Source organism: Schistocerca serialis, chromosome 2 (genome assembly GCF_023864345.2).
Source record: "Schistocerca serialis cubense isolate TAMUIC-IGC-003099 chromosome 2, iqSchSeri2.2, whole genome shotgun sequence".
Classification (NCBI taxonomy): Eukaryota; Metazoa; Arthropoda; class Insecta; order Orthoptera; family Acrididae; genus Schistocerca; species Schistocerca serialis.
Window position 1 is genome coordinate 1,020,007,405 of NC_064639.1, and position 20,158 is coordinate 1,020,027,562.

Here is a 20,158-nt window from a genome sequence, read left to right on the forward strand (position 1 = left end):
AATGCATGGTGCGAGAGCTGGCAGCTTTCCCTAAACGTAGATAAATGTAATATAATGCGCATACATAGGGGCAGAAATCCATTCCAGTACGATTATGCCATAGGTGGTAAATCATTGGAAGCGGTAACGACCGTAAAATACTTAGGAGTTACTATCCGGAGCGATCTGAAGTGGAATGATCACATAAAACAAATAGTGGGAAAAGCAGGCGCCAGGTTGAGATTCATAGGAAGAATTCTAAGAAAATGTGACTCATCGACGAAAGAAGTAGCTTACAAAACGCTTGTTCGTCCGATTCTTGAGTATTGCTCATCAGTATGGGACCCTTACCAGGTTGGATTAATAGAAGAGATAGACATGATCCAGCGAAAAGCAGCGCGATTCGTCATGGGGACATTTAGTCAGCGCGAGAGCGTTACGGAGATGCTGAACAAGCTCCAGTGGCGGACACTTCAAGAAAGGCGTTACGCAATACGGAGAGGTTTATTATCGAAATTACGAGAGAGCACATTCCGGGAAGAGATGGGCAACATATTACTACCGCCCACATATATCTCGCGTAATGATCACAACGAAAAGATCCGAGAAATTAGAGCAAATACGGAGACTTACAAGCAGTCGTTCTTTCCACGCACAATTCGTGAATGGAACAGGGAAGGGGGGATCAGATAGTGGTACAATAAGTACCCTCCGCCACACACCGTAAGGTGGCTCGCGGAGTATAGATGTAGATGTAGATGTAGAAGTTCGTGTTCCATCTACAGATCTGAATCCGCATAAAATAAATCAGTCACCGTTCAATCGTCATGTAGCCTGTAACCAGACGTAGTGTGTGTGCAAACCATGTGTTCTTTGTCTCTGTTCTCTGTGAGTAGCCGTACGTGAAACATCGGATCTCCGTTGTTATCATGAAAAAGCCGCAGAAGTGTAGAAGCTGTCTGTAGCACAAGATATCGTAAAGCTTCCGTTCTATTAAAAACATGGGCCCAAAAGTTTGCAGTGTATTGTGAACCGCAACTGTTGTCTGGAATTTGCGAATTAAATCACGTTCAATCTTACGATGTGGGCATCTCGAAGCAGGAAAACGCAATCTTAATTGCCGCCTCACATGCTCCACGAAGTTTCCTCGTGCACGGAAAACCTCTTCCACTTAAAAACGCTCTCTCTGCAGTATTAATCATTCTCACTACTCTCAGCCTACACAAGAACTATACAATAATACAACTAATTTCCGCAAAACACCCGAAACACTACTACCCCCAACCTATCACTGTTCTTTCAAGGAAGACGTGCAGGCGAGACCTGATTGTGCTTCCAATATTACGCACCCTTCAAGGCGAGACATGCGAGGCACTCCGCAGCAGAGAGACTTTGCGGGATCACGATCAGGAATACTATGGCCAGTTGCCATTCTTCTGGCAAAGTCTCATTCTTTCAAAACCACTGGACCAATCTACACACCTCTAACTGAAAGCTCTCTCCTCCCACTTTAATTAATTCTCCTTTTACTCTGTTCTCTCCTGGGTCCTTATTGTGTCTGAGCCCTTTGTTTGCAGTCTTCACATGTTATTCAGTCCCTTCCCATTCGTCTTCCTCTTTCCTTTCCTCCGTGAAGTTTGCAGGTGGTATGTTCATCTGGGTCTGGATTCTAACAAGTGTTCTCCCCATCTTTCTACGGTTCTTTCCTAGTTATATATCAAATTGCCATTCTTATCTTAATTGAAAAAGGTTAGACTCTGAAGTCTACGTTTCCGATTCTTGATGCTTTGAAAACCTTGTCTTGAATTCTTGTTGTGGCAGGCTGCCTCAAATTGTTCTAAAATGGTTAGATATATTTTCTTCTCTTTTATCAGGATTCGCTTCATCGCCCTTCTGATGTTGAGAAAATGTTCCCTTTTCAGTTCACACTCCCTGTCAGCTAGCCAATCTCCCTTGTCTTCCTACTCTTTTCTGTAGCTTTCTGGTATGTCTCGTTGAACAGTTTTCTCCTCTCTCTCCCCAAAGTATCCTTCGCTACACTTAGTTTCATGGAATTTATTTCTTTCCATTTTTCGTCCACGTTCTCTCTTGTTTCCGGATTTTCTGCGACCTGAAAACGGTTTTTGATTTATAGAATATTGTACTTCACCTGCACTTTCTTCCAATTTCTCAACATTAAAAGCTGTTTCTAGTGTCCCCTTTTGTTCTTATGGACGTAGGTGAACATCGTTTTAAGTTTATACACAATGAGGAAGTGTTTTGATGCACAGTCGGCTCCTATGTACCACCTGCCGTCCGTGACTAGACAGCTACAGCGCTTGTCCACCAATATGCGATCCATCAGAATGGTAGTTCTTATATCCGTTGAGCACTACGTCCCATTATGTATTCTACTGTGTTCGAAGTAAGTCGAACTTAAATTCAGGCTCTTTGAGAGAGCTAATTCGATCATCCTCTAACCATCCTCGTTGATCTCGTCATGAAAACTGTGCCTCCTATAGTTGATGTATAAAATTCTTATTTTCCTGCTTATTACAAAAATCACCCATAACAATATTGATATTTGTCGTTGGTTTTCGCTCAGTTGTTTGTTGTAGTTGGTCACAGAACTCTTTCTTTTCTTCATCTGTTTATGATCTTCTATCAGGGATTGAGCATTGATAAATGTGATCTCTGAGACCTTCTCTCCGAACGCTGTGTTGGATATTCGTTGTTAACAGCTTTAAATTCTTCAGCCGTATTTGCTACTTTGTCATATATTACAAAAGCATTTCCGAATTCATGTTTACTTATACATAACCCCATATAATATTCGTTTGTTAATTACCTTCACCCAGACATCTGGTCTCTTGTATTGCCAGCGCGTGCACGGTATATCGCTTAATTTCAGAAACCATAGTCTGGACGGTTTGTGGTCGATATAGGCTTTGAACACTCCAAGAACAAAAATTAAAATTTCCAAATCATAGGCCGTTTTCATCTCGCTCGTTCCGTGTTCCATTACACCCATCCCTGTCCGAGCTTTTTACAGAACAGGATTGTTAACCAAACGCTTGAGTACAACATCTGGTTATATTGTTACTCAATGAAGTTTTAGTTAATGTTGGCTCTTTCCTAGCAGAAAAAATATGTACTGAAAGAGCAGTGACTAATGCTAAGAGGTTATATAACGCAACCATTCAGATGCACTCTTTTTACCTCGATACCGTTACATCTCTCAGCTCCATTAATTAGGAGACTGATGTCTAATGATAAATACTTTGAGGGAGCAGATAATAGTGGATACTATGAAGAACAGTTTTTGTTATAAAGTCACGAATGGTGATGTTTATTCTCGTATGCACAAAAAAGCATATATTTTGAAACATTCTTTAGTACTTAATATTCCGCGAGTCAGATTTTGATATCGATCTCTCCCCACTGAAACTCTCAAATGAACTATCGCGGAGCGAAAGATCGTATAGCCGACAGATTAACAACTTTAAACCGAACAGTGCCGGCCACACTTATTCTCAACTCGACTGCTTAGCTCATGTGGCACCGCCCTGCCTGCCGACTAAAGGGTGCGAACTGCCACCAAACACTGGAGCTCTGCAACAGCAATCACACTTTATTCTAAACGTTGTCACTGCACAGCGATTACTTTAAATTTTTACTTCGGCAAACCCAAATATACCTAAATTACAATTACTGCAACTAAGCTGTTCGATAAATTAACTCCCAGATGTTAGAAATGCTCAAAGGTGTTGATATAGCATCCTCATGTACCAACGAATCTCAGAAAATTTCATATATTTTCAGCTAGGTAAAGATGACAATGATCACTCAAGGACGACACTTCAGATGGGAAAGACGCAGCAAAACTGCAATATATACAATTACATTGACGAATTTGTAAAATATTTACTCCTGGTTGATTTTAACCACATAAAAATGTATTCAAAGCTCCAATGACTGTGACATTAACAGCAAACTTTTTATACACACATCAAAAAAAAATTTGCATCACCTCGGTTCAGAGAGTTCCGGAACCTGTACAGAAAATTGGAATAGAGATCAGCATAAACATCAATTCCCGCCCTTTTTATTGCTTATGAAAACCACACATTGCATGCTGTATTAACATACAGCGAGACCTTCAGAGGTGGTCGTCCAGATTGCGGTACACACCGGTATGTTTAATACCAAGTACCACGTCCTCCTGCATTGATGCATATCTGTATTCGTCGTGGCATACTATCCACAAGTTCACCATTGCACTGCGGGTCCAGATTGTTCCACTCCTCAACGGCTATTCGGCTTAGATCCCTCTGAGTGGTTGGTGGGTCACGTCGTCCATATACAGTCCTTTTCAATCCATCCCATGCATAATCGATAGGGTTCATGTCTAGAGAACATGCTGGCCACTCGAGTCGAGTAATTTCGTTATCCCGAAGGAAGTCATTCACAAGATGTCCTCGGTGGGGGCGCGAATTGTCGTCCCTAAAGACGGATGCCTCGCCAATATGCTGCTGATAAGGTTGCACTATCGGTCAGACGATAACATTCACGAATCGTACAGCCGTTACGGCGCCATCCATGAGCACCAGCGGCGTACGTCGGCCCCACATAATCCCACCCCAAACCAGCAGGGAACCTTCACGTTGCTGCACTCGCTGAGCAGTGTGTCTGACGCGTTCAACCTAACCGGGGTGCCTCCAAACACGTCTCCGACGACTGTCAGGTTGAAGGCATATGCGACACTCATCGGTGAAGAGAATGTGATGCCAATCCTGAGCGGTCCATTCGGGATGTTGTTGGGCCCATCTGTACCACCCTGCATTGTCTCGTAGTTGCAAAGACGGACCTCACCACGGACGCCGGGAGTTAAGTTACGCATCATGCGGCCCACTGCGTATAATTTGAGACGTCAACGACGTTCTGTGGCTGCATGTAAAGCATTATGCAATATGGTGGCGTTGGTGTTAGGGTTCCCCGAGCCATAATCCTTGGGTAGCAGTAGTAGCCCTTGGGCGGACTGAGCGAGGCATGTAATCGACAGTTCCTGTCTCTCTGTATCTCCTCCATGTCCGAGCAACATCGCTTTATTTCACTCTGAGACGATTGCACACTTCCTGTGTTGAGACCCGTCCTGGCACAAAGTAACAATGCGGACACGATTGAACCGTGGTATTGACCGTCTAGACGTGGTTGAACTACAGACAACACGAGCCGTGTGCTTCCTTCCTGGTGGAATGACTGGAACTGATTGTCTGTCGGACCCCCTCCGTCTAATAGGCGCTGCTCATGCATGGTTGTTTACATTGTTGGGCGTGTTTAGTGACATCTCTGGACATTTAAGGAGACTGTGTCTGTGATACAATATCCACAGTCAGTCTCTATCCTCAGGTGTACTGGGAACTGGGCTGCTGCGAAACCTTTTTTGATGTGTGTATTACAACCGTGAAAATATTGTTCTACAAAGAGAAAAATAAGACTATTCACCATTAGTGTTTGTCACAAATAGCAGTAAATGTCTCTCAGTTAACAGGCACGTTTGGAACGTACAATTCTTTATCTCCTGGTTTTCATTAAAATGGGTGTTTCAATTAGTAAAAACAATAGTGACTGAATTGCATGTGTATTTTGATCAATGACATAGAAACTAGCTGCAATTAAAATGTTTTCTCACAGAACAACTCATCAGCGTATCTTACTGTATTTTGTCCATTATTTATTAAAAACTCTGTTTGATAATTAGTTAGATTTTTCTGAAGCAGAATAAATGTTCACTTTTGTTATGATTATATGCAAAATACAAAGTGTTGACACGGTAACAAGAATGGCTACATAGATAGATAAACTGTTGTGAAGAAAGACATGGGATAGCGGTACCCACATAAACAGTTGGTGATAGTATCTTGCATGAGGTATAAAGGAGCAGTGCATAGGCGGAGCTGCAGCAGTAACAATTTCGCAACTGCGGACTGCTGTTGAGGCAGCATGGCTCAGTATTCCTGCAGGGGCTTCCAGCGATTTGTTGAGTCCATGCCACACCAAGTTGCTGCACTGGGTTGGGTAAATGGAGGTCCGAGATGATATTGGCAGATATCGCATGACTTTTGTCATCTCATTGTAAATCAGGTGTGCACAAAAATTTAAACCTTTCTAATCAAAATAACACTAACGTTAAAAACTAATAAAATAAGACGTGGAAAAAGAGTAAGAGGGTTGGGCGTCATTAGGTACGTGTTACGCAGTGCACAGGCCCAATTATATGAATTCATTTAGCTTTACGTTTGGCAGATCCAGATATTCACGTTTCTGTGTTGCTCTCTCGCATAATACTCATTCAGTGCACACGCAGGTACTCCGCTTGTTATAAATACTGTGCTTGTTATAGACCAAACTGATGCTATAAACATGTCACACGTCACACACATACTCGAAGACGCACATGACAGCATATACAAGGAAACGCCCATCAGGCTCCTTGTAGGGGAAGGGGGGGGGGGGGTGAGACGAGGAAAAGACGACTTCGCAGCTAGGCGCATGCAGCGGTGACTATCACCATTGGCTTGATGTCTCAGCATGCCGCCCCGCAGAGAACTCTTGCGCTGTGGACATCACGCGGCATGGTGCTGGTCACCTTCCATGACCCAGTTGCTTGCATTCTTTGATGACGTGGCGTCATCAGCCGGTACCTCGCGAACACATAACAGAGTCACTTCAAAATAAAATAAGCGCCACTGCATCATAAAATTAACAGTCGCACACAAATGTCAGTTGAACAAAATATCGTTACATAGTCTGAATTCCACAGTAATTTGCTCGATAACATACTACCATTATTCACACATGAAAGACACCCATTCGTAGAAGACTGTTAATGACAACTCACTGTTAAATCACTCAACATATTCCTTATCCTACATCACTGGGAAAAATACTCAACCAGTCTAAATCATTCTGTGACTAACAAAATATTATTCATCTCCATTTTCCTATTCATTTGCATCCAAACGAGGGTGGTACTATTTAATATATCCACAAGATCAAATACAAAGTATCTCTAATTCGACGGAAATGGGATGCATAATTCTCAGAATTCTAAACGGTCAAAAGTTTATAATGCATAAACTTAGTAATTTCGTTCTTTGCTGCTCAAGACTTGAAATGAGATCGTATCAGCACAAAATCTCCGATTTTGCACACGTCAGGTTCACTGAACTGTAGTGCCGTTCTTTCCTTCCCAGGGTTATTTCTCCAATAGCTTTCAGGCTATGCTGTCTTTTGCCAGTGTTTGATTCACTTTTTGACAGAAAAGCAATAAATTCTTCGTAGATATTGTCAGCTTCTTTACCATGCAAAATTGTGCACATTGGCAGACCACTACCATCATTCGCTAAGCTATTCATTACATATTAAAATTCTGAAAACTTATTAATCTAGTTCCTGTGCTGCCTTTCGCAGTATGCTTTAAACAACCATCCAGCTTCGTGCATCTTACATTGGGAAATTTCGAAGAACGCCTGTATGTTAACGTTGCAATGTGGCGTATCTCCTCTCCTTCAATAAATAATTTCGAAACATTAGAACGAAACTACGGTCTGTTACGCGACAAAATAATGTGGAGCCGAAAGGTGTTCAGAACATAGTCTTCCTTCAATTTTTAACGATGATTTAACTATTACCTCAGTTGAAGGTAGCAAATTTTCATAATAATTTCACAGTTACTAAGTTTTGCTTGAAATTTCCACGAGACTCAGGAAAAGGCCCGAAAAGATCTAAACCAATGATCTCACGTTAATGTTTCGTTTGTAGACACTTTGGTGACATTAGTCCCATTCTTTAATAATCAGTAGGCGCCGATAGATGTTGCCGAAAATCAATTGTTTTTGAAGTTGCTTCAAAAATTTTTTTTGTAGAAAAATGTACAAAACTGTTGTGAATATATGTCATCAGAACACCAGTTGCATGCTGAGCTATGCAGAGCCTCAATGAGTCTCAATTCAAGTCCCTTCTTCGGTTCAAGATATCCTGCAAAATTTTAATCCATGTTTCATCGGAATAAATTGTCCTTACCATTTTTAATATCTCATCTGCCTCTGGCTCTGTTTTTATATAATGTAAAAAGCAACGAATTTTGGCTCCTCCTTTCGCTTCTCTCATGAAATTAGTTTTGATCTGATTTACACATGGTGCTTCTGTGCAAACATCTTCCAAATTTTATAAAAGACATGACAAAGGATCAGGTACCACATATGTATCGTCCAGTCGTCCAGAATGTATTGTATCTCGAAACTGTATTCCGGTAGAGTGAGTATCCATCTGACAGTACAATTAGGCATTAATTTACAGTGAATAAGAAAGGATAATGCCTTATGATAAGTTCGTATGATGGTTTGTTGTCCAAGCAGAAAATAGCGGAACCATTCAGAGCCCCAAAAAATCAGGAGGGTTTCTCGCTCAGTCACTTTATATTTGCTTCCTCACGCTGTCAAAACAAGACTTCTGAATGTAGCTTTACGATGCTATTCTTCACCATCTTCATTGACTCTTAGATACCGATGAACAGCAGGTCCAAATTTGATGACATCAGTCTCAAGATAAAATGGTTCATTAAGGTCCGGCGGGTGCAATAGTAGAGCTTCCAAAAGTTGTTTCTTGATCTCGTCGAACGGTCTTTTGTTGCTCGGTCCCCCATATCTTAACTGAATTCTTTATTAATGGCAGTAACACAGGTGATGGCAATGTCTCTTTAGAAACCGACAGTAATACCCGAAACAAAACAAGGAAAGACATAAGCTGATTTTCACAAGTTAGCACTGGAAAATATTGAACTACTTCTAATTCCTTCGGATCTGGGAGCATGCCGCTGACGAGATAATATGTTCCATAAATAGTATCTTCTTCCTCGCAAACTCCGACGTTTGCAGATTGAGTGTGGTTCTAGCTGACTTAAAAGTATCCAAAACATTTCTGAGGGGTCAAATGTGCTCTTACCTCGATGGAGATGCTATCAAAGCTTCGTCAGTGTACACTATCACATCATGTAGTAGCTCTTCTCGAAGAATCTCATCCAAAGCTCTAGTAAATGGTGCAAATGTAGTGATCAAACCGAGCAGCATCCGTTTGAAATGTTAACACCATCCGTTGAATAAGGACGCAGTGGGCTTTCGGCTTCTCTCCTTCAGTTCCAGCTGCCAATAGCTGCTTGTCATGTCCAGGCTGCTGAGGTAGCAAGAAGCAGAAAACTTCTACAAAATACCTTCAGTGTTTTTGGACTGAACCCACTGGAGCAAAATAATGCGATTAATAGCTCTAGCGTCCCGAACAAGTCCGACCCATCCGTTCTTCTTAATTACTGGGTGTACTGGTTTCCAATATTCGTTATCGGGCCTCTCAGTTATATCTTGATTAATCGTATGCTTCCCCTCCTTCCCTAGAACTTGTTTTCTCGCTGTCGGTACCGAATATGACTTAATTTTAGATGGTTTGTGCAGTCGAACTTTTATTTGTTATTTGCATCCCTTCATTATTCTCGGTTTACTTGAAAAGACATCTTCATGTATACGTAAAACTTTTCGCATTTCTTCTCTACAGGAAGTGGATGAGTTACTCATCATCCATTTTCTGCTGAACTTTTGCCAAGACATCACGAATCTCCTCGCCTTTCCCTGTGGAACGATTATCATTCGTATATACTGGCGCTTCAGTTCCATTATCTACCTTCTTCTTAATAGTTATAGTTCGAAGTCGTGCAGACACATCTTCATTTTCTCCGGCGAACACGACGAAATCAACCTGGAATTCTTCGCTCCCGTTAAAAATACTTAAACATCTTCGTTCACAGACACTCCTAAATTAACTTCCTGCCAGCCAATCATTACCAAAAATCCAATCCATCAAAGATTAAAAAATAAATACAACCACGTCAAAGTATCTATGTGAAATTTCTATCTAATGAGTGTGTGTCCAGACAGTTAGCTCTTCTATATCATATAGCTCTTCATATAAATTCTTGGAGATCCCTATAGTATCCGCATCAGAATTTAAAATTGCTATAATTTTCCGACCATTAACACTAAGTTCACTAACTGGGTTGAACACTTCTCACCACCTTGCGCATCTCTCAGTATTTCAGTCCCAATATCTCTAGTTTCGCATTTAATCATATGGGTTCTCACATCTGACCCATTAGGCTTTTTGCATGTTGTGTAAATTGTCTCCACCAAAACCAATTTTAGTTTACCGGCGGTCGTGCGTATTGTCCATATCCCGGAGTGGTAAACGGTCCCGAACTCTTTCATCTCGTACTGTCTTCTGGTTCCGCCTACCATTATCAAACCCCTCTTCCCATCCTTTCGAAACCACTCATCATTGTGCACATAATTTCATGAGCGTTCAGCTCTTCGGGTCTGATTGCAACCCTGCTATTATTTTGCAGATTCTCCTGCGAACCGCCAAAATCTTCTTACCGCGGTGCAACACGTCTCTGAATATACTGATTTCGATTAGCAGAAGTGTGCTCAGATACCACCTGCATTCCATTAATGTCTGTTTCTTCTAACTGATCCAGAACTCTTAATAATTCATCAGAATCATCAAACGTTCACGACGTCAATCGTTTTCTTCCTATCCAGCGTAAATGTTATATCAAAATTATGACTAAGTCGGCTTCATTAACGGGATCGTCCACTTAGCTATTACGTTCCCAGCGTTTCTGCTGAAGGTTACGCATCGACCCCTCATGCCGATATTAATTATGTATAGAATATGATATTTCTGTGATGCCACGTTGCTTCTCGCGTGCACAGTATTGCGGAGAAATGCATTTTCGTTATCTGCAGTTGTAAAGCAATCATCGGACACACGATTTGTCACATAGTTTAGGCGACTTTAGTCACTTCGTCTTCAACTCGCGTATGCGCCGGCTTGCCCCGTTTCTTAACATCCGCAGATTGTGCAAGAATGACATGTGCCATTCGACTGCGAGAGAAATTTAAGGGGTGCGAATGAAATTGACACGTGCGGGACAGTGTTAGTTATTATGATAACGAATATTGATATTGTTTTTTACGCGTTATGCACTTTAATATGAAGTTCAGTTAGGAGTTTGTCTCTTAATATACAGCAACACAAATGCTGCCAGATTATTGTTAGCTGTGTCTCAGATGTAGCTTTCTTCGTGATAACTGCTGGGTACTCCTCTGTTACCAATGTTCTGCTATCCTCGAATGTCACTGAACTGTCGTACATAAATATCAATCTTTCGTGCTCCATTTTCTATTCGTGCAAACACAACTGTAAATTGTTTAATAAAATCCCTGGGATGTAATTCTTTATATGGTTCAAATTCCTTAAACTGTTCTTGTCGGAAGATTTTCTCAACAATGAATCTCGTGTAACAAACTACATCAAGATGTTCTTGCGTCATCGTTTCATTTTTGTCATGTCATGTTCTTATCGACTCATGTTTTGCATTTTTAGACGTTTTTCGTGGTAGTTTACAGTGCCTGCAGTTTTGTTTCTAAATCAGAGCATAGTACACACAGCAAAAGAGTTTTGCATCACCTCGGTCCCGAGAGTTCCGGAACCTGTACAGAAAATTGGAATAGAGATCAACGTAAACATCATTTCCGCCCTTTTCATTGCTCATGAGAATCACAGATTGCATCTTGCAACACCATACAGTGAGACTCTCAGAGGTGGTGGTCCAGATTGCTGTGTACACTGGTACCTTGAATACCCAGTAGCACGTCCTCTTGCGTTGATGCATGTCTGTATGTGTCGTGGCATACTGTCCACAATTTCAAGGCACTGCTGGTCCAGATTGTCCCACTCCGCAACGGCGATTCGGCGAAGATGGTTGGTGGGTCAATTCGTCCATAAAAAACCCCTTTATGTCTATCCCAGGCATGTTCTATAGGGTTCATGTCTGGAGAACATGCTGGCCACTCTAGTCGAGCGATGTCGTTATCCTCAAGGAAGTCATTCAAAAGATATGCACGATGGAGGCGCGAATTGTCGTCCATGTAGACGAATGCCTTGCCAATATGCTGCCGATATGCTTGCACTATCGGTCGGAGGACGGCATTCACATATCGTACAGCCGTTACGGCGCCTGCCATAACCACCTGCGGCGTACGTCGGCCCCACATAATGCCATCCCAAATCAGCGGGGATCCGGCACCTTGCTGCACTTGCTGGACAGTGTGTCTAAGGCGTTTAGCCTGACAGTGTTGCCTCGAAACACGTCTCCTACGATTGTATGGTTGAAGGAATATGCGACACTCATTGGTGAAGAGTATGTGATGCCAATCCTGAGCAGTCCATTCAGCATATTCTTGTGCCCATCTGTATCGCACTGCATGGTGTCGCGGTTGCAAAGATGTGCCTCACCATGGACGTCGGGATTGAAGTTGCGCATTATGCAGCCGACGCACAGTTTGAGTCGTAACACGACATCCTGTGGCTGCACGAAAAGCATTGTTCAATATGATGGCATTGCTATCAGGGTCCCTGTGAGCCATAATCCGTACGTAGCGGTCATCCACTGCAGTAATAGCCTTTGGGCGGCCTGAGCGATGTATGTAATCGACAGTTCCTGTATCTCTTCTATGTCCGAACAACATCACTTTGTTTCACCCCGAGACGCCTGGACACTTCCCTTGTTGAGAGCCCTTCCTGGCACAAATTAACATTGCGGACGCGATCGAACAGCTGTATTGACCGTCTAGGCATGGTTCAACTACAGATAACAGGAGCCGTGTACCTCCTTCCTGTTGGAATGACTGGAATTGATAGGCTGCCGGACCCCTCCGTCTAATAGGCACTGCTCATGCATGATTGTTTATATCTTTGGGCGGGTTTAGTGATATATCTGAACAGTGAAAGGGACTGTGTCTGTGATACAATATCCACAGTGAACATCTATCTTCAGGAGTTCTGGGAACCGGGGTGATGGAAAACTTTTTTTGATGTGTGTAGTTGCACCGCCGACACATTTGTAATATTTTTCTCGCATGAACTTTTAGCACGAAGTACTTCATTATCTGTCACTTCAATGTCCATTGGAGCTTGTTTGACAGTTTCTTGATGTGAGTCTACATGTGACTGTATCTCCGTTATAACTGCTTCTGTTGGATAACAATTTATGATGATCTCGCCCGTAACGGCCGATTGTTACTCATCGAGTGATTTACTATATTCCTGTACAAAATTATTAAACTGACTCTGCAACTCATTTCGTAGATTTATTACATTTCCATCCTACATTTTGTCTCATTTTTGATTATGTTCATCAGATTTTTGTCAAAATATTTCTTATTATCATCAAGTTTCTTGTTCAGATCCTCACTCAACTTTTGATTATTGTCGCTGAGCGTTTTGTTCAAATTCCACTTAGTAGCATCAACTATTATTTTTTGTTCAAATCTGAGTTCATGTTACCTAAAAATTGCATTAATTAGTCGTCCTTTCCTACTGTGTCTGTCCGATTGTAATCTATCACTGCTTCTTACTATTCCACGCCTGCGTTCAAATTTGAACTTTCATTTTCCGCTGCATCAACCAACATTCTGAGTTTCGCTACTTAGTTCTGATTCATTAACAAGTTTCACAGCAGCACCATCCTGATTAACGCTGTCCTATCCATTAACTAAATTACGATTCTCTGTTTAATTAGACATTGATATTCATATGTATACTGCAACCGCTGTTCATAATCAAAGCATTATTCACTGCCCAGGTCCTTGCCGCTGAAAATGCCAAATCCACCCACCATACGTTGACGCTTGTTATCGATTTCGGATCGACAATTGTTGCAGGATGTGGCATCCTTTTCACTTGTCTCCATATAAGGCGCGAGTAGGGTGGTAAGCTATAATTACGTCGATATTTCTGCATCTCTAAAGTACATTCATTCAGAGTCAAATTTGAGCTAGTGACTGATACTTTGAGAAAGTGGATAATGACGCGTGCTATGCAGAACAGCTATTGTTACAGCGTTCAATAATACGATATCGATCTTTCCTCACTGAAACTATCAAATTTATTTTCAAAATATTATCAATGGTCATAAACCAGTCCAATGAAACCTAACAGTGGCGACCGTACGTACTCTCAACGCCAGTTCGCGTCTCATGAGACACCGCACTGCCTGGCACTCACGTGTCAGCAGCAACAATCTGACTTTATCAAAACATTGTCAATGGGCATCGATTAATATAGCTGCAATAAACTCACTACAATTGATTGGTTCGATAAATTGACTCCAAGATGTTAGAAATTGTAATAAATAACTCGATATGTGGTGATCAGGATCCTACCAAGTAAATTATTGAAATATTAAACTGTAAGATTGACTTTTACCTCCCATTGAGAAAACCAAGACTACATCATTTTCTCTGGTTTCATTTTATTTTATTTTTCTGTTGTGTTTCGTGGGATCACGCAAGATTACCGTAATTGGTTTTGGAACGTATCAGTCTATGGCCTACAGAGAGCTGAGTGGAAGCTTTTTACACAGAGGAATTAAAGAATTAGTAAGACACGTAAAAGATGTGAAAGAGTGTAGGGATGCATAAAACATTACAGAGTAAAATTGTCAAACACTGCGAGGAACATCTGTACAGAATAGAGGGAGTATGCCATAAGGAAACTTTTTAACTTGCCTTTGGCTACTTAAGACTTATCACTCAGTTTTTTTCCTCTGCTTATCGAAGCGTATTGAAAAAGATACTTGCTCAGTAGTGTACGCCTTTTTTTGGAACGCTTAAAGAAGCGTTGTCCAGCTGTGCGTCGTTCTCCCGGATAGAGTTCACTGAATGAATGTTGTAGTTTCTTCTGAATGAGCTAATACTCTCGACAACAGAGTCCATGATGGAAAACTGCACAGAGACGAGAGAGTTAGAATTCCGAAAAACCTGAACAACGGTCCACACGAAATTCGGGAAGTGATATTCAGCTCAGTCTGATTGCCCATTTCTGAGATTGGAACATTCTTGTTGAGTGCTGGGTGTTGATCCAAAACACAAAATCACACGAGGTAAAAGAGTGACAATAATCAAAGCAAAGAGGCCTTCGTATTTTGGTGTCAGAGACAGCTTGGATCATACTTACAGCAACGATAGCAAAATTCTGTTTCTACACAAGGTCTTGAACGTAATACTTCCAAGAAGGACTTCCATCCAGCCTCAGCTTTAACAATTGAAAATTGGATTCACTGAGTGTTCCACCACACAGGGACAGAAAAATTTGGCTTTTACAACAATTCCGCGTCAGAAACTGAATATATTGCATTTTGAAGCATTTTAGCGTTTATCCGTTCTCTGATACCCATGTGCTTATGTTACTCACTACCCCCATTAGGTACATCATGTTTCTTACGTATTGGGTCTTTCACTGTAAAGCTTGTATCATCTACAAGAAGAAAAATGCCTATCTTAAATCGAAGAAAATATGTACTGTCTTCAACATGTCGTTTAGCTTCAATAGTGGTTCTCACACACGAGATCTATATATTCCTCTCCTGAAGTTGTGAATCTGACAACGAACTAGGTGCACTGCTACTATTCTATGCGTTCTTTCTCAAAAAAATTTTAAAGCAGTGGTAAGAAAAAGAAATCGGTCGGTATCTCCATACATTCCCTCTTTCACCATTTTTATATAGTGTTTTCACTTATCAGTATTTTAGTCTGTCAGGAAAACTGTCTACTCCTGATATACGAATTGCACAGGACTGAGTACAGAATTAATATAGGTTGCACTGATGTTACTATTCCTACTTGAAATTTCATCATATCCATAGCAGTCTTCACTCTTTATTTATAAATGAACTGTTTCAGTTTGATTTTTGCTTGTTTCCTGCAGATGCATACGGTGTAGTTGTATCTGAGCACCAGCGTTGAAGAGCTCTGCTTGTTTGTATCTACCCATAAAATTTTAACTTAACTTGTGTACTACTGGCAATATGTGTTTATCAAAAACATAGAGTCTCCTTTAATAAGTTTCCAACTTCTGTGGTGTTCCTAAAGTGAGTGTATATTGCCCTGCCACGCTGACCTACATACAATTTGCTACAGTTACAAGTAATTTTATATATTCCACTCTTTCCCGAAGCTCGAGTGCTGTCAAGAGTGCGTGCACATAAAAAAGTGTCCATCGGTGTTGTACACATAAAATGATATTTTTTACATTCCTGGATTTAAATTTTCGGCCTCACCCAGTAAGACTTTTCCTAGGTATGGAATTGCGCATCATTTGCTGCATTCTTGAGCTGGTGGGTCAAGGACGCAGTAAACTAGAGAGTACACCTGTTGTGTCTGCTTTTTGTGCATTATGCAGTCCACTAAGGCAGGGGGCAGCCAGTGTTTGATGATACTACTTCGACAGCTTTTAATTCCATTTGGAAGTTGGTTGTCACATGGGGAACGGTTCAGGGCGATGTTTCAAATGTTCAAATGTATGTGAAATCTTATGGGACTTAACTGCTAAGGTCATCAGTCCCTAAGCTTACACACTACTTAACCTAAATTATCCTAAGGACAAACACACACACCCATGCCCGAGGGAGGACTCGAACCTCCGCCGGGACTAGCCACACAGTCATGACTGCAGCGCCCTAGACCGCTGGGCTAGTCTCGCTGGGTCTAGGCGATGTTTCACACAATGAAAGGCAACATATTTATGGATCACTGATTGTTCAGAATTCGCGGGTGTTACGATATCTGTGTTCGTAGGTTTCCTCTAAGTCTTGCTTGTATGATAGTCACTGATTTCTATGTTCACGTCTAAATAATTTATGCAGTTAGCCGCAATGTCCCCTGGACTGTTGTGTTTCGGATTTAGTTGCTTCAGGATTTTTTGAAGTTGTCTGGTGGTACTTGTTGCGAGGAAACAGGTGCATTGTGGCGCACTGAAAATATTCTAAGTTGCGAGTTGGCTCACCGCACGGGCCGCTCGGCCAGCCAGGGCCCGGCAGAAACATGTGGTATTGAGCGTTAGCCAGACGAGAGGGGTAGCCCCAGCCCATGGCCCATCTGCGTGGCTACGAATTCCAGTGCGACGCTTTGTCGAGGAAGGAGACACGTTGGGAGTGCCGAAGATGGCGGACTTTGTGAAACCATAATGGCAGACATTTCACAGTTCATATAGAAATTAATAGTAGCCAGATGCATTATGATACCTCAAAAAGAAACATGCACATTACCATTATTTGCACGACGATTCTGATGGTATAATCAGACTTTCAATGTATTTATTAGTTTAAGGTCTAGTATCTGATGATAAATTATACAAGTAACATCCAGCAACGAATTTCCAAAATCTAAACGGTTCATCCGATTTCATCGATCTATGTGTCTTTAGAAAGCTATTAGTGTAAACATGAATTGGTATGAATTACAGGCATGTAAGTTAAATAGTACATAAGTTATGGGAGGTCAAAGTGGCTAATTACTATCGATCGCGTCAGACCATAAGTACTCCATAGTTACACGAAAAGACGGTAGCAGCATGCTTATATTTATTCATCTATATCTTTGTTTATATCCGATATATACTACTCATAAAGAAATTGGTTAAATATTTACTGTGTTTTAGAAAGCACTGAGACATTAGGCTACTGGCTTACCGTTGTTGCTATTCCTCTGATATATGTTTATTTATTTATTTATATGTATTTAAGCATTAGAGCGTGTTTATGGTCCAGCCGTAGGAATATTTATTTAATTTCAAGTTATTTAGATGTAAATCCAGTATTTCTTATGTGTTTCAGTATGTTTGTGAGTGCACATTGGCTTGGAGACATGGAGGGAGTGCTTTAGCCAATCACAGCATTCGTTACTAAGAGAGATGTACGGAGGTTGGGGAGGAGCTTCGTTTCCAGAGAGGACACGTCGGCGTTCTGGAGAGTACGACAGGACATGGGAGGTGCTGGATGTGACGGAGCGACGGACGGACAGTCGGCGGCAAGTCTTGGACAGTCGAGCAATTTGCGCGTGGCCGCAAAGGATAGAAATATTTCGGAGTGCCGACCTGCGCTCTTGTGTGATTTCAATGATCTCACCAGTGAAGATGTAGTATGTGTTTAGAAGTGAATATCTCGCGAGCTATGCTGTCGTTCGTACCTAATTACGTGCAGTACGCATCTATTGTTTCCCTGTTATTCAAATTATATTTTATTTAATTGCTGGACCATCGACACCAATAAGTGTTTTGCAGAAATATACCGCATTCTCAAAAGCACTTCTACTATCGCAGTCATCATTTAAAGTCGTTAAGATAGTACCTGCAGATTTTATTTAATTGCAATCTTTCATTCATAAATTTATATGTTACATTCATAATTCGCAATTGCCGAGTGACAGAAACCATAGACCATTCAATTCATATGTGTATTCTTATTATATACTATAGACTCAGCAGTACTTGGCATGTAATCCGGCAATTACGTATCCCAGCCCCTAGTCAACGAAACCAGCCAAAACGTTTAATACTGGAACTCTGAGTCGGAGGGTACGTAGTTGAGGACCACCAACATCACCTCATTTCATTCATTTTCTATATGTAAGCCCGCATTGTCCATAAGCGCAACTCATCAACATAACTGAACCAGTATCCTACCTTGAAAGAGAGTGGATTATTTCCCAAAAACTGTGTTTCAGTATTGTTCAAGAAGGTCTCAACAGGGAGTGGACTGAGGAGGGATCCCATTTCTAAACCATACAATTGTTTGTAAATCTTATCATTGAAACGGAAATAATTTATTGTTAGACATTGCTGTTGTTGTCCTGGGGAGTATAATATTTATTCATATGGAATTACGAACGGTGCAATGAATTAAGGCTTTTATGATTCTTCGAAGGCGTGCGTAAAGATATTGTGAAGAAACATTTATCATTAAATGGAGTTGTATCTAGAAACAATATCGCTTTATTATGTATACAGTTCTTTGTTCTATTTGAAAATTTTTGAATTTTGGTTGAATATATGAGTTTATTTTCTTTAAAAATCTTTATTTATGTATCTTTAGCATCCCTTCATGTTACGAGACTAATAACTTATTTTTTCAGAATATCAGAACACGCAATACGGCGCTGCCTATGAACAATTGTTGTCGCCCACTTGCACCGCCGCAGCGCCTTGTATGAACATTGCCAATATTGAACGGCACAGTGCCACCGCAGAAACTTATAAAGTCTGTATTTTAATTGTGTTATTTAACTGCAGTGTCAGCTTAACTTATTTGCAAAGATTAGGAATAGTTTTCATTAAATGCTTGTGGTTGCCCCAAAACGGTTATGTTTTATTTCAGCTACAAAAATTCACAGAAATAAACTTACTCCGAAACGATTAGTGATAAATATGTTACACAATAACATTTCTCTACTTGAACCCGTGACATTAAGGCAGTATTAATTACAATGAAATTTAAATACAAAAAGAACCTGAGTTACGAGCTAGTATGGAGCTTCACCACGCTCTTCACGTGTTTCATGTTGCGGAAAATAAAACTTCTAATAATATTCCCACAAAAGACTGTGTAATTCACCCGTGATAGGTTGTGTTGTCAGTTTAGTGGTTCAAATGGTTCAAATGGCTCTGAGCACTATGGGACTTAACTTCTAAGGTCATCAGTCCCCTAGAACGTAGAACTACTTGAACCTAACTAACCTAAGACATCACACACATCCATGCCCGAGGCAGGATTCGAACGTGCGACTGTAGCGGTCGCGCGGTTCCAGACTGTAGCGCTTCGAACCGCTCGACCATCCCGGCCGGCTGTCAGTTTAGTGTGTGTGTCGTCTTTTGATGTGTAACTATACGTATCTGCCTACAAATCATACAGGTGAACTGCACACAATTAAAGCACACCACTTGACGTAAAGAACAGAACACAACGACATACATATAAGCTTAGCTAAACTTATATCATGAGCGACAATCAGGTTAGCTTCTGATTCATCTAGTAAGCCTCAGAGAATTTTTAAGCACTTATGAACGGGTACATTAACAATTAAGTGTCTAACATGAAAAGTGCAGCTAGGCAGTTGGAGCGATTTTCATGTCTTTCAACTCGTTCATCCAATTATCTAAATTAAGGATCCCATGACTATGTTTGAACTTGGTTCTGATGTTGATCAGGTCATTTAACTCTCTGGCTAGTTTGTAAGATGGGGCAGATAATGAAGAC

At 41.1% G+C, this 20,158-nt stretch overlaps 1 protein-coding gene across 1 annotated transcript in view; it reads right to left on the reverse strand.

Moving 5' to 3' along the window:
- Positions 1 to 8,492: 8,492 nt before the first annotated feature.
- The window catches only part of LOC126456598 (glutamate receptor 1-like), a 145,629-nt gene continuing 133,963 nt past the window's right edge, over positions 8,493 to 20,158 (reverse strand). Inside the window, exon 8 of the mRNA XM_050092343.1 lies at positions 8,493 to 8,679. Coding sequence (XP_049948300.1) covers positions 8,493 to 8,679 — 187 coding nt within the window. The remainder of the gene's footprint in view (positions 8,680 to 20,158) is intronic.